General features: G+C 36.7%; 1 protein-coding gene across 3 annotated transcripts in view; it reads left to right on the top strand.

Annotated features, from left to right (window-relative positions):
* Positions 1-15,727, top strand: part of ARFGEF2 (ARF guanine nucleotide exchange factor 2) — a 106,075-nt gene that overhangs the window by 61,251 nt on the left and 29,097 nt on the right. For all 3 annotated transcript variants that reach the window (XM_072633623.1, XM_072633622.1, XM_072633624.1), the window contains exons 15-22: positions 1,134-1,245; positions 2,154-2,359; positions 3,714-3,798; positions 3,891-4,062; positions 5,281-5,432; positions 11,622-11,750; positions 12,372-12,530; positions 14,946-15,093. In XM_072633623.1, the coding sequence (XP_072489724.1) occupies positions 1,134-1,245; positions 2,154-2,359; positions 3,714-3,798; positions 3,891-4,062; positions 5,281-5,432; positions 11,622-11,750; positions 12,372-12,530; positions 14,946-15,093 (1,163 nt within the window). The remainder of the gene's footprint in view (positions 1-1,133; positions 1,246-2,153; positions 2,360-3,713; positions 3,799-3,890; positions 4,063-5,280; positions 5,433-11,621; positions 11,751-12,371; positions 12,531-14,945; positions 15,094-15,727) is intronic.

Genomic DNA, 15,727 nt, shown 5'->3' with positions numbered 1-15,727 from the left:
TATTGTAGTTCTTAAATATTAGATACCATGTAGCAGTCAATTCATAAACTATTACTGAGACAATATTGTACCACTCGCCGCTTCCCCACATTCTTCTGCCTTGCATGCTTATTATAGTGCTTTTAGGTACGTGTGCTTTACTCCTAGTCTGTTGAGATAGGGCCTCAGAGTGCCCCAGTTACGATACTTTATGCTTGCTTTGTGAAGTGTTGGTCTTCTGAACAAGATCTGATCTCTCTTTTGCGGCTTACATGGGATTATTGCTGGAATAGAGTAATATGATTCCTTCTCTGACAAAGACTACACCCTTGGCTATTGTCAGATGAGGAGGATATTTTGCAAAATCTGACAAGGAGGGGTTGTTTATAATACCTCCAGGAAGACTGATAAACACCAAAATAAAAGGAGGTATGGCAGATCACAATGAATCTGAAAAGTCAGGTTCGTAGAAGAAAAATTGCTCTTAGCAGAATTAGAACGGAAATAGGAAGAGAGGCAAGAACATAAGCCCAGAAAAAAACATAGTGGAGTTTGTGACTTTTATCCATGGCCTGAAATTGTCAATTTGTGACAGTTCTCTGAGCTTTCAGGAATCTCTTGAGTTTTCCTTCATGTCTTCATTCATAATTTGCTACTAAGTAGTCATCACCTTTTCAGTACCTCAGACATTTCAGAAATAAGCAGCCTGTTTAAGGATTCATCTGGTGAGGCTAATGTAACAGAAAAGATAAATGATAAATTTTGAAGAAGATGTAGGAAAATTGGGACACTAATGCGCATTGCTGGTGGAGTTGTGAACTGATCCAACCATTCTGGAAAGCAATTTGGAATTATACTCAAAGGGCAATCAAGCTGTATGTCCTTTGATCCAGCAGTACCACTTCTAGGTCTGTATCCGAACAAGATCATCAAAATGAGTAGAGGACCTATGTGTACAAAAATAGTTAAAGCAGCTCTTCTTGAGGTGGCAAAGAATTGAAAATTGAAGGGATGCTTATCAAGAGGGGAATGACTGAACAAGTTGTGGTATAAGAATGTAATGGAATATTGTTGTGCTATAAAAAATGATGAGCAGGTGGATTTCAGAAAAACCTAGAGAGAATTGAGCTGATGCTACCTTCTTCCATGATTAGGTTCAACAAAAAACCAAAGCGGGGCATCCAGTACCTGCAGGAGCAGGGCATGCTTGGAACTCCAGTGGAAGATATTGCACAGTTTCTGCACCAAGAAGAGCGCCTCGATTCCGTAAGATTGCACATTTCCTTTTTGTAGACTCAAAGAAGAGATTCCTGAAAGCTCAGAGAGTATTCATCGACCAACAAAGAGTGACTTGACTGTTGTCCACATATCTGATTAAAACACAACCATATACATACATGGCCTTTTTTAACAGCAACCACATGGGCAAACCCATGATGGCTAGCACAGGTTCTTAGATCTGCTTTCCTGGGAAAGATAGCTGTTTAAGGAGTCAACAGTCTTTTTTAATTACATTCAGTAGTTCAGGGGGAAAGTCAGCACCCTGAACTACGGAGAAAATACAGAGAAAATATAAGCAGAGAAATGAAGACCAACAGACAGGACCCTAGTGCCTGAATGAAAGCAATATTGGTATACATTTTACATACATCCCTGGATTGAGAGAGCCTTTACCTCAGAGCAGTCAGGGATCTGAACATTTGGCCACTCAGAGTCTCGAGTAGGGAATCACAAGGTCCTTTTCGTAAGTGAAGCCCAGATCTTACATCTCATTAACATTATACTTTTGCAGCATAGCTTTCTGATGGGAGCAGTTCTTCAGGGCACCATTCTGGGGAGAGAGTCAAAAAGAAGTTCTTAAATCAGAGCATGTTGTGAGAGACTACAATTAGTCTGTACTGCAAAGGTTTGGGCAACTCTTAGCTGTTCCTCATTCTCAACCTTCTAGGATTTATATTCCTTTTTGTTGTATCTCCTCTTCCTCTTTGTCTGCTAAATATGCCCATTCTGACCTTAATCCTTCACATACCACAGCAGACCTCCAAATATTGGGTATGAGTAGTAGTAGTGAAGGGGTCAGCACTAACTTGATGACTGTGCTGCATCCCTTTCATGCCTCTTCTCTGGGTTAAGGAAATTTCACTGCTGAGTCCATTGGTGGGATTTTGTTTCAGACCCAAGTTGGAGACTTCCTGGGAGAAAGCACCAGACTCAACAAGGAGGTGATGTATGCTTACGTGGACCAGCTTGATTTCTGTGGGAAAGATTTTGTCTCAGCTTTACGAATATTTCTTGAAGGGTTCCGCTTACCTGGTGAAGCTCAGAAGATTGATAGGTTAATGGAGAAGTTTGCAGCAAGATATCTTGAATGCAACCAAGGGTAACAACACTTACTTACTTTCTAAAACACTTTTTTGTTTGACTTTATGTCTGTATCATTTTCCTCTTGGGCAGGGACATAGACTTACTATTTATAGATCTGTGCTGAATGACAATGCTTGAGAGCCATGGGTGGGAGAAGTGGGCATTTTTATTGCATCTAGAATAGGGAAATATTTAGCTCTCTGATTAATATCTGGGATACTCCTTAGACTTTCATTTTTCTTTCTTTTTATGTACTCGTTGGAAGTAATGTAAAACAAATCTTGGCTCAATGTAAGAACTTTGTGACAACTAGTGCCTTCCAGAAATGGGAAGGGCTGCCTTGCAAGGTAGTGATCTCCTTATCAACAAAGTTATTTAATCAGATACCAGATTATTATTTGTCATGATGTTCTAGTTGGGATTCATACATGGGGCAAGATAGACTAGACTTTGTCTGTCTCCAGAGATTTGCTGGAGGAATCCAGAAAACGTGGAGGAATAAGTGTGTGGCATATACTAAATTCTTAAGAATATCTAAATGGGTGAACACCCTGTGAAAAACATAATGAAAACATTTTGATAGCTACTTTTCATCATGATACCAAATGCACAGTTTTTATTTTAAGCTACCATCACCTGCTGAATATTTGGAAAAACCATTCTTGTAAAATGGCTAGTCAGCAAAGTCAGCAGTCAGGTCATTTGAACCTAGTGAAAATCTTGATTTGCTTCAAAGATTTCATGTGTCTGCATTCTTACTACATATCTCATGTGGGTATTAAGACCCTGCCTCTGCCTTAAATCAGCAAATCTGTGATCCAGTCAAGCTTAAAATTATACAGTACGTCCTTTTACGAATTAATTTGGTACTTTAATAAGACTCAGTATTTTAATCACCAGAGATTTTCTTTTCATAACTCTTTCAAGTCACATACTCTATTGCTTTCCTTCAACCTAATATACTTAGCACCTCACTATTTCCAAAGAACTTGCTGAAACTAAGTAAGAAACTTGAATTGTGTTCTTATTTTGTATTCAAATAAACTCAATTTTGCCCTTGCATTCTTATTGTTGAATAGTGCAGTAGATGGTGTAACTGTTGAATGCATGGGAGAAAGTCTAGACAGTACTGCTTTATGCAAAAATAGAATTCCAGACTTTGATATTTAATGCTTAATCAACACCTTACATACTGTACATAATTTTTAATAAATATTAAATAATGATAGATATTAAAGTTTCTGACTAATTTGTTATTACATGGAGCAGTGAGCCTAATTTCTCTCTAGTATTTCCCAATTAGAAGTTTATAGCTTCCTAAACACAGAGCCATGAGTGATGTCCTTAAAAGTTCTAATCTTTTCTTCCAGACAAACCATGTTTGCTAGTGCTGACACTGCTTATGTCTTGGCGTATTCAATTATTATGCTCACAACAGACTTACACAGTCCTCAGGTAAAGTACTTGCTAATGCTTTTCATCTTGTAGAGGATAATTTTTCTCAGATTGTCATATTTTAAAGTAATTTTAAAAACTTTTCTTTTCAGGTAAAGAATAAAATGACAAAAGAACAATATATTAAAATGAATCGAGGTATCAATGACAGTAAAGATCTACCAGAGGAATATCTCTCCACCATTTATGAAGAGATAGAAGGAAAGAAAATTGCAATGAAAGAGACAAAAGAGCACACAATTGCTACTAAATCTAATAAGCAGAGTAAGCCTTAGAGCAAATTTTTGTCACATGCAACTTTGATTTTTCCCAAAATGTAATAATAAATGCTTGCTTATAGATTTTGGTTTTGCATATACATATATTTCCATAGAAATGTTATGTTAAAATTATAATTCTTATTATAGTAATTCTTTCATAATTGTATTTTGGGGATAGATTTGATCTTAGCAACCAGAAGTAATTTAAAGCAGTTCTAAGTGTGTGGGCTAAGTTTACATTATTGAATGGAGTCCAAACAGAAAAAGAGAGAATCCTAGTTGCTTAATCAAAACTTTCCCTCAAATTTCAGGTGACTCTACCTCTTGGGTCCAGAATCCAGTCACTCAGCCATTACACACAACACATGGATCTCATCTTTTTTTCCCCCCTCAATTAACAAGTATTTCTTTTGTCTCCCTCTCACCTCCTTTTCTCAAATTGAAAAAAATCTTTTAAAATAAACATTCCGGGTCAAACAAAACAAATATCCCATGTTCTTGAATGAAGATGGATGCCTCATATCTACATTTTGAGTCCATTACCTCTCAATCAAGTGAGGGAAATGTGGTTCATCATGTATCCTGTGGAATTGTCCTTGGTCTTTGAGAGATTTAAGAATGATGAACAATGCAAAGTCGTTGGTCTTCAGTTCTCCTGGTTCTTTTCATTCACTGAACATTAATTCATGCTACCCAGGATTCTCTGAAATTATCTCTTTCATCATTTCTTAGAGTACAGCAATATTGCATTACATTAATATGCCATAAATTGTTTCACCATTCCTTAATTGATGAACAGCCATTTCTTTACCACTTCAAATACAAATACCTTTTTATTCATGGGTCCTGTTTCTCTTTGGTCCCTCTGAGTTTCATACCTAGTAGTGATTTTGCTGGATTAAAGGATATACAGACTACCTGGGTACATTTCCAAATTACTTTTTATAGTTCCCAGATCTGTGGCTGGCTCCACTAACAATGCATTAATGTACCTGTTTTCTCAAAAGTCCCTTCAGTGTATCATTTTCCATTTTTGTCTTATGGGTGTGAGATGCAACCTCACGAGTTGCTTTGCTCTAGTTGCTGGTGATTTGGAGCATTTTTTTTTTCAAATAGCTGTCGATAGCTTTGATTTCTTCCTTTGAAAACTGTCTATTTATATTTTTTGGTAATTTATCAGTTGGGAAACACAGTAATCTCATATTGCTGTGTACCTTCATAGATGTAGCCAGTGAAAAGCAGAGGAGATTACTATACAATTTGGAAATGGAACAAATGGCTAAAACTGCTAAAGCTCTGATGGAAGCTGTGAGTCACGCCAAAGCACCTTTCACAAGTGCCACACACCTGGACCATGTCAGGCCCATGTTCAAGGTAAGTCACTTGAGAAGTTAAGCAAGCAAGGAGTGAGCATCAGTTAGGAATTGGGAAACAAGGATAGGATAAGGCAGGAAAATATTATGAAAAAAATTGTAATTCCTTAAAGAGGAAGACTAAGGCTCTGTAATTTTTTTTTCTGTGTAAGACCTGGAATAATTTGATTTAATTTCAGTTCTCTAATCTTCAGCCTTTCCTTTTTGACTGCTTCTTTTCCTGTTGGTATAGACATATTCACTCCCCCACCCTTAAAAGTATTCACTAGAATCTGCTAACAACTCAGTTCCTAATCTTATATCTCTTTTTTCTCAGAACAGAAAAAAAAAGCTATATGTACTCATTGCTTCTACTTCCTCTCCTCTCGCTCCTCAAGCATTGAACTCTTAGAGAATCCAATAAACAGTCAAGTCAGTCAACATTTATTAGTCAAATATTTAGTAAGTTGCGTGCTAGGCACAGTGCTAGGCTCTGGGGATAATTTTTTTTTTTTTAAACATTCCCTGTTCTCGAGGAGCTCACAGTCTAATTAGGGAGGCAACATGCAAACAAGTTATTTATAGGATAAATTGGAAATAATCTCAGAGGGAAAGGCACAGTGATTATGGAGCATTGGGAAAGGCTTCTTTCAGAAAGTGGCACTTTAACTGAAATTTGAAGGAAACCAGTTAATTCAGAACCCAGAAATAAGAAGGGAGAGAGTTCTAGGCATGGAAGCCAGCCAGTGAAAATCCTGAGAATTGAGAGGAGTGTCTTAATTCAAGAAATAGCAAGGAGAGAGAAGGAACGGGATGGTGGGGAGGAAAGGGGAAAAAAATCTAAGATATATGGAAGGGATTGCAGAAAACTGAAAACAAAGGCCTGCACAGTGAACTTGGGATACTGCAGTGTCAGGTAGGAGACTTGAGTACACTGTTCACTCCTATTCCTTTTTATCATTCATTGGGGCTAGCTATACACCATCTTCAAGAAAAGCATTGAGTTGTTGTCCAGCGGATACCTGTCTCACCTTCCTATATAAGTCAGGGGTCTTAAAAGATACTGGAGAGGATTAGAGCACAGTATAAGAGATCATACACATAGTGATGCAAAGAATTTGCCTTCCTATTCCTCAGAGAATAGCAATATGTAGTACCAAAAAAGAAAGAAATTTTAAAAGCCTTATTTTGTTTTACGGGAAACCTTTAAGACATTTTTTTAATATATTCATTTTATTTATTTTTAATGTTCTACAATCACTACCAGAAAACTTAGATTTTTGTTCTCCCTACCTACCTTTTTCCCCTCCCCAAGATGACATACAATTCTATATAGGATCTACACATACGTTTGTGAATACATTTTCACTATAGTCATGCTGTGTAGAAGAAACTGCATTCATAGTTCTTTTTCTGAATATGGAAGGCATTTTGCCTTAGAAGACCATTGGGAATTTTTTTTTTTTTATGTCCTTGCGTTGCTATAAAGATTCAAGTCTACCAGAAAAAACTCTTGCACACTGTGGTCGTTGCTGTGTACAAAGTTCGCCTGTTTCTGCTTCTTTCGTTCAGCATCAGATCATATAAGTCTTTCCAGGCCTCTGAAGTCTTCTTGTTCATCATTTCTTATGGTACAATAGTACTCCATTACGTTCATATACCATAATTTATTCAGCCATTCCCCAATTGATGGGCATCCCCTTGATTTCCAGTTTTTGGCAGCTACGAAATGTGCTGCTATAACTATTTTTGTACATGTGGGACCCTTTCCCATTTTTATGATCTCTTAGGGATACAGTCCTAGAAGCGATATTGGTGGGTCAACTTTAAGACATTTTTTTAGGAAATGTTCTAAATTAGGATTAGGAAAGTTTTGATCTTTCTATAGAAAGTTGGGTATAGTATGTAACTGTAGGGGAACCCACTGCCCCTTAGTAAGCTGTGGAACCCAAAATGTATTTGAGTATTTGATGTTTTCACTAAGACAAAAAACGTATGTGGTCTCATTGAAGTTCCAAAGATATGTCAAAGAACAAAAGAAAATTGAAAATTAATGAATTTAAAAAAAAACAAACCAGAAATAGCAAGGAGACATGTCTGGATTGTAGAATATATGGAGGGGAGTAAAGTAGTAAGAACAAAAAAATAGAAAGGAACCAGATTATAAAAGACTTTAAAAGTTAAAGAGAAGATTTTATATTTGATCCTAAAAGTAATAGGAAAGGAGGGGTAGAGTCAAGATGGCATGGTGAGAGGAAGTATTTTTGCCTCGCTCACCTAGTACACCTCCTTCATGAAAACCTAAAAGGGCACTACACCAAATTCTGATCAGGAAAGCCAAAAAAAAGTCACAGTGAGTAATTTTTTCAGCTTGGGGTATCTTGGGAATATAGATGAAGAAGTTTGTAGACATTGGGGTGGAAAATGGCCAGTAGCTTAGTGTGGTGGTGAGACAGGGAACATTACAGTATCCAGTGACAAAATAGGCACTGAGACAACCTCAGGACAGGATCCCTGAACAAGTGCTGGAAGCAGGATTGGGTGCCATCTGAGAGCTGTGTTGCCTGTTACCCAGTTTCAGGTTATAGTTCCATAGCAGATAGAAGTGATTATGAACAAACAGAGGGTCTAGCTAAGTTTTTTAGCACACAAACAATTTCTGGAAATGTACGTCTGGGGTTAGAATTTTACATAAGTAGATCTGATAGACCTCTGGAGAATATTTAATGGGAGCAGAAGGGTATATTTAACAGAAGGGTTTTTTAATTGTGTTATGGCATCTTCACAAACATTGATTGTACATTAGGTCATAAAAACCTCATAAACAAATGCAGGAAAACAAATATTAAGTGCCTCTTCTTCTAACCATCATGCAATAAAAATTATATTCGCTCAATAGATTCTTATTAAGTCCCTAATATGTGCAAGGTGCTCTGCTAAGCAGATTCAGCAAAAAGCCTTTGAAGCATAGGTGAAAAATTAATTGGAAATGAAATGACTTAATCCTAAAGAATTGGTAGGTCAAAGAACAAATTATAAAAACAGTAATTTTATTAAAGATAATGACAACAGTGAGGCAACCCAACAAAATTTGTGAGATGTAACCAAAGTAGTAGTTAGGGGAAAATTTTATTTTTAAACATTTATATCAATACAAGAGGGAGCCGATCTATGAATTGATCATGACTAAAAAACCCTAGAAAAATAACAAATTTAAAAAACCTCAATTAAACATTAAAATATAAATACTGATAATCAAGGAGAGATTAGCAAAACTGGAAGTCAGCCATTGAACTTAAAAACTAGTAGTTGGTTTTTTAAAAAAATCAGTAAAATAGATAAGCCATTGGCTAATTTGTCCTTAAAAAAACCCACCAAATTGCCAGTATCAAAAATAGAAAAGAGGAATATACATTAAATGAAGAAGTAAAAGTAGTTATTAGGTATTAATTTTGCCCAGCTGTATTCCATTAAAAACATATGACCTAAATCAAAAGTATCAAACCCACAGTCTGAACCAGATTATAATGTAATTGGGAGATATTTAACAAAATTTTTTTAAAAATAGAATACAGCATAGGTAATGTTCACTTGTGGTTTTCTGAGTAAATACATAGTATCTGATTGAATTTGATACCACTGATCTAAATGAAACAATTGAAAATTTACAAATATATAAATTGCTCAGAGTAATATAACAGGAAATAGAATACTTAAATAATCCTGTTTTTGAAAAAATTAAACAAGACATACATGAACTTCCAAAAATAAAAAAACCAGGACCAGATGGATTTACATGTGAATTCTACCAACATTTAAAGAACAGTTTATCCCAGTAATATACAAAATGTTTGAAAAAAGATGCAAAGAAGCCATTCCTTTAATGAGACAAATAAGATCTTGATATCTAAACCATTGTGCATCAATTATTGATGCAAAAATTTTAAATAAAATACAGCAAGGAAATTACAATATATCACAAAAATTATACTGTACAACCAGGCTGGATTTATACCAGGCATGTAGAGCAGATTCAATATTAGGAAAACTGTAAGCAAAATTAATCATATTAATGACCAAAACAAAAATCACGTGATTGTTTCGTAGATGAAGAAAAAACTTTTGACAAAATGTAATATCCATTCATGTTTAAAAAAAACACTAGAAAACATAGGAATAAAAGAATATTTTCTTAAAATGATAAGCAGCATCTACACACAAGAGGAAGCATTATCTGTAATAAGGACAAGTTAGAAGACTTTCCAGTAAGATCAGGAGTCAAGCAAGGTGTCCATTATCACCATTATTATTTGAAATTGTACTAGAAATACTAATTATAATAATAAGGTAAAAAAAAAAAGAAATGGAAAGAATAAACTTAGGCATGTATCAGACACTAGATACAGAGCAACATCTCACACTCTGTTCAAAGATAAACCCAAGATGGGGTACGTGATTTAGACCTCAAGGAGGATATTCATGAGGAAGTTGATGGAGCACGGAAGGAATTGCTTCTCAGGATTATGGATAGGGGAAGAGTTCATGACCAAATGAGAGAATGAGAGGTTCATGGGAGTTGAGGAATAATTTTGATTACTTAAAATTAAAAAGTGTTTTGTATGAACAAAACCAGTGCAGTCAAAATTAGAAGAATAGCATGAAGTGGGGGGGAGGGAATCTTTGCAGGTTTTTCTTATAAAGATCTCATATCTAAGTTTATAGTGAACTGACCCAAATTTATAAAAATAAGAGCTATTTCCTAACTGATAAATGGTCAGGGGATATGAACAGGAGATTTCAGAGAAACAAAAGGAAGTCCAGGCCATCAATAATAAGAATAAAAATTCTCTAAAATCATTAATAATTAGAGAAATGTTAAGTAAAACTACTTTGACACTTCTTTATATCCCTCCAAATGGCTAAGATGACAGAAAACTAAAATTATGTGAGAAAATAGGTACGTTAATACACTATTGGAATGATACCTAAAAAGCTGTGCCTACCCTTTGATCCTGCAGTTCCTCTGCTAGGTATATACTCAAAAAAGATAGAAGGAAATGGATCAACTTTGATTATTTAATAACTCTGATCAATATAATAATCTACCACAATCCCAAAGAATTCAGGGTACAGATTGAAACATTTTTGTCTTTATCTTGCTTTAAAAAAAAAAAAAACATGGCTAATGCAGGAATTCATTTTGCATGATGATGTATATTTGTAATGGGTTTTATTTTCTTTGTGTTCCCAGTGGATTGGGGAGGGGGAGGAGGGAGCCAAAAGAATTTGGAAGTGAAAATGCAAAACAATTTTTTAAAAATAAAAGTAATAGGAAGCCACTGTAGTTTATTAAATAGGAACATGATATAATCAGACCTGTGCTTGAGGAAGATCAATTTGGCAGCTGATTGGAGTGAAGAAAGAACTGAGACACTGATCCCAATCAGAAGGCTGTTGCAGTAGTCCCGGAGGGAGGTGATGAGAGCAGGGTGGTACTATTGTCAGAGGAGAGAAAATAATTATATTTATATATATTTTTACATGATTCCTAGGCTTCCAGACTGAGTGATTGGGAAGATGGTTTGTTTCCTTTATAGTAATAAGTAAATTAGAAAGAGATAAGGATTTGGGGTGGTAGACGGTGGAAGAGGGGACAGAGATATTCATTTAAGTTTTGGACATACTGAGTCTGTGAGACAGCCAACTTTGAGATGACTTGAGATGCAAGACTAGACTAGACAAGATCTCTCTCCTGACCAGAAGAGATCAGGGGTAGACAAATAGATCTGAGAATCATCATTAAAATTGAATTAAAAATAATTGATAATCTAATCCATGGGAGTTAATGAGATCACTAAATGGAATAGTATAGAGAGAGAAAGAAGAGGTTCCCAGAACCAAAATAATCGTATGCACAATGACCATAAACATCCTAAGTGGGGGGAAAAACACTGAAAGGAAGCAAAACTCTGAGTAATCGAAAAACCATTATTGGACCTGGAGAACACATAATGAAATATAATCTCCCTCCTCACAACAGAGGGACAGGGGTCTATTAAGGCAGGATATTTTATTCATTGTCAGAACAGTCTTGGTGTCAGATGTTTTTACTTGTTTTCCTTCATAATAATGGAAGAGTTATTTCTAGTTTCTCATTCTGGAAAAGCTATTGTTACATGACTTTAAAAGACAACTTTTTTCTTTGTGCCAGCTGGTGTGGACCCCTCTGTTGGCTGCATACAGCATTGGGCTTCAAAACTGTGATGAGACTGAAGTGGCCTCTTTGTGCTTAGAAGGGATAAGATGTGCAATCCGGATAGCTTGTATCTTTGGAATGCAGGTGTGTAAGTCTGTCTCTGAGGTCTAAGGAGGCTCTGGGCTTTGTGTCTGGGGACTTAACAATTAGAGAAATTTTGTAAAATAATATTTGTAATAGTTTCATTACCTTGGCAATCTCAGCAGTACCCAGATAATCATAGACCAGCTGTGTTTATGTGTTTATGTTTGTGATTGACTAGAACATAGAAGAATTTAGTTTGATACCAACATAGATTCAATTTGAAAAATGTTCCCTACCCCAAAATATTTCCTTTGCACAGCCTGCCACAAAATATGACTGTTGTAGGTTTGTACCTTAGGGATTTAAAACATCATGACTCCAGAAAACCCATATTAGAATGCAGAGTCCCAGGAGAACAAAACTCTGTTTGCCTTAGTTTCCTTATCTGTAAAATGAGCTGGAGAAGGAAATGGCAAATTGCTCCAGGATCTTTGTCAAGAAAACTCCAAATGGGGTCACTAAGGGTCATACGTGACTGAAAGTGACTAAGCAGTAATAATTGTCTTCTCTGTTATTCTTGGATCCCTAGAGTTTAGTACTTGGCATATATCATTGCTTAAATACTGATTGATTTACTGAATGACTGAGGGCTGATTAACTGTCTTCTCCCTTCCATTTTAGCTGGAACGAGATGCCTATGTACAAGCTCTTGCTCGTTTCTCCCTGTTGACTGCTAGTTCCAGTATCACAGAGATGAAACAGAAAAACATTGATACTATAAAGACACTTATTACAGTGGCTCATACTGATGGCAACTACCTTGGAAACTCCTGGCATGAGGTAGGTCTCTCCAAATCCTTTTGGCATTATAGGACATCTCCTGACATTTCCCTGTTTTTAAGTAGCCTAAAACCATTTTTGGTCTATTCTGTTTTCTTAAGAATACTGTCTATCTGCCTTCTTGCCTATACTTTTAAAAAGTAGCATTTCCCAAACTAATGTGGTCATAGGGTACTCACAAGTTTAAAATATATTAGCAGAAACAAGAAAATGCTAGTGCATGTCACCCGGGAATATGGGAAGGAGTATTGGAGAAATTTTGGCCCAAAAGAAAGGAAATTGAGGCTGTTTTCTTATTTGAAAAATCAACAAGTAAGCATTTTAATTTAATTTAGTATTTAATGTTTTAGAGGTTGTTCAGCCTAGAGGCCGATGGGCTACCCGAGCCTTTCTTACCTGTCGCAGGTCTTCAGAGATCAGCTGGATAAACGTGTTGAGAGAAGAGACTTTCCAGAGTTGAACAAGGGTTAGGCTTTATTCAGGGTCTTGGTTACATGTGCAGGGTGAATTCTTCCTCAAGAGAGAGGAATCCTCCTCCTCCCAAGGGGCAAGGATCGTACAGCAAGAGGATGGGAGCGGGAGAGGGGGGAACCCTCTGCCCTCTAAGGGCCCCTCAGCGCAAAGAGCACCTTCAGGCTTTCCTGACCCTACTTAAGCTCTCCCGCCGCATAGTTTGCACGTGAATACCATGCGTACTCTCAGCCCTTAGCTAGTCAACAACAGGTGTGCTCAGACCATGGGCCAATCTCAAGGGTGAGATGCTCTCCCCAGCAAGTTTCCCACTGAGAAGAGGCGGAAATCCACGAGATAGCCCGTGTTTCATGCCTCAATTCCCAGCTGTTCCCTGGGGGGCCTCATGAGAACTCTGAGGTTTAGAAGTCCTCACCTTTACCTGCCCGAGACTGTCCACATGAAAACTGAGCTTACACCCCCAACAAGGGGTATAGATGATACTAGAGTAAATTTTCTCATGGAACCCATATTCACATCAGGCAGAGCACTTGGGGAATGCTACTTTAAAAGTTCTTTTTAAAGTTTTTTTTTTTTTTCCATTTGCAATGGCCAAAGGCTACCAAAGGTAGAAGTCTCTTGTGAGGTTCTGGGTGACTTGAGTGTGAGTAGCCTCAGAACTCTTCCTTTAGGGAATGAACTGGAAACCTACATGCTGATCTTTCAGAGTCACAGGCATGTGACTTGTGGGTATTGGTGTGAAGTATGTCTGATACTTATCATATGGAAAGTGGTTGCAAATCACTAACTTATTGCATGACTTATTTAATCAGTTCAGTTTGACTGTTTGGAACCCTATTTGAAGTTTTCTTGGCAGATGCTGGAGTGATTTGCCATTTCTTTCTTCAGTTCATTTTACAGATGATGAAACTGAGGCAAACAGGGTTGAGTGATGACCAGGGCCATGTAGCTTGGAAGGGTCTGAGGCCAGATGTGAACTCAGGAAGATGAATCTTTCTGATTCCAGGCCTATCACTCTATCCACTGCACCACCTAGCATGATCTAAGTACTTTTAAAGTTGTCCTCTACGTGAACTCCCTGATGGCTTTGTATTATCTTGAAATGGCAAAGCCTCTTCCAAAGCCCCACTGGCATAGGAATTGAGTTAAAGGGAGATGTTCTTTTCCGTGCTAATTGTAATTACATGATACCTAAGATAGCATTTGAGTGAGAGAGTTGAAAGAACCCTAGCTTGAGGGCCAGTCACTAACTCTAAGAAATTTCATATAAGTCTGAACCTTTCTGGGCTTTAGTTCCTTCATTTGTAAAATAGGAATAATAAAAATCTTTGTTACCTCTCTCAAGATTGTTTTAAAGTTCACCTGATATATGATGCATTTCATTGCCTTGTAACTAAATGATGCTTTGTAAATGTGAGCTTTTATTGTTGCTGTTGTTAATAATAGCTCCACACTGTTCTCCAGAGTTAAGGGACTGTGTCTTTTATCTTTGTATCCTCCGTGTCCAGCACAGGGCTTGGCACATAACAGGCACAAAGTCAACATTTGTTACACAGCGCTTTATGGTTAGTCTAACTGTTATTCATATTTTTAAAACAAGAAACTGAGCCACAGAGAACTTGTGATTTGCCCATAGCTACACAGTCAGTTCAGTGTTGGAGATAGAATTCAAATTCAGTTCTTCAACTCCTGGCGCAACCCTTTTGTGCGCCTCCCCCATCTGCCCACCTATTATGACCTTACCTTTCTTATACCATTGTTTTGATAACCATCTTCAAAGTCGTTCTGTTCTTTAGGTAAATGATCCTAAGATCTAGATTTATTTCTGTCCTAAAAGTGTAGTTATAAAATGTTTTAAAGATTTTAATGGAGAATAGAAGGACTTTATTTTAAACTTTTGATATTATGATTCTTAGTTTTCTATGTATCCTTGTTTTTGGGCAGATCTTGAAATGTATTAGCCAACTGGAGCTTGCTCAACTGATAGGAACTGGGGTGAAGACTCGGTATTTGTCTGGATCTGGGCGTGAAAGAGAAAGTAGCCTGAAGGGCTACACGTCAGCTGGAGAAGAGTTCATGGGCCTGGGATTAGGTAACAGAATGAGCCTGACAGTTTGTGGGTGTACATTTGCAACCAAATCAAAACAGTTATGATTTTCACAATGCTGTTGTGATTTGTTCCTCATGTGGTACCTGCCTCTTTGTTTATTAATAGAAAAAAAAAAGTGCTGCTTCAACTTCCTTGATTATGATTGACTGTTGAGCAAATGTTCATCTTTTATAAATAAGCAGGCTGAGTTTTTCATTCTATTTGCTAAATTGGGAAAAGCTATATTTTCTTCATGCCCAAAATGGGTGGCATTGGGTTTTAGAAACACTTTTAATTTTTACCTCAGGAAGACTATACATGTTTCATGGGTATTGGTATTTTGGTTCATGTTTATTGATATTTTGTTTGAGGAATTCTTAACTGTCATTTGTCTTTCTGCTTTAGTAATTTATAAGTGTGTGTTGGTTTAAGTCCAATTATCTTTTTAATGATTGGTATTTTAGTACTACTGAAATTAGAGTAGGGAGGAAGGAGATTGACTTTTTTTACATTTTTGTTAACCAACTAAATGATATTTTTCTCTGGTTGTTATTCAGATAAATTTATATTCCCTTAGTACAGAATCATGAAGATAGTAACTTATCTCACATAAAATTTACATACGTGTGTGTGTGTG

This window comes from Notamacropus eugenii, chromosome 1 (genome assembly GCF_028372415.1).
Source record: "Notamacropus eugenii isolate mMacEug1 chromosome 1, mMacEug1.pri_v2, whole genome shotgun sequence".
NCBI lineage: Eukaryota > Metazoa > Chordata > Mammalia > Diprotodontia > Macropodidae > Notamacropus > Notamacropus eugenii.
The sequence above is the reverse complement of the archived record's forward strand: the minus strand, read 5'-3'. Positions and strand labels throughout refer to the sequence as shown.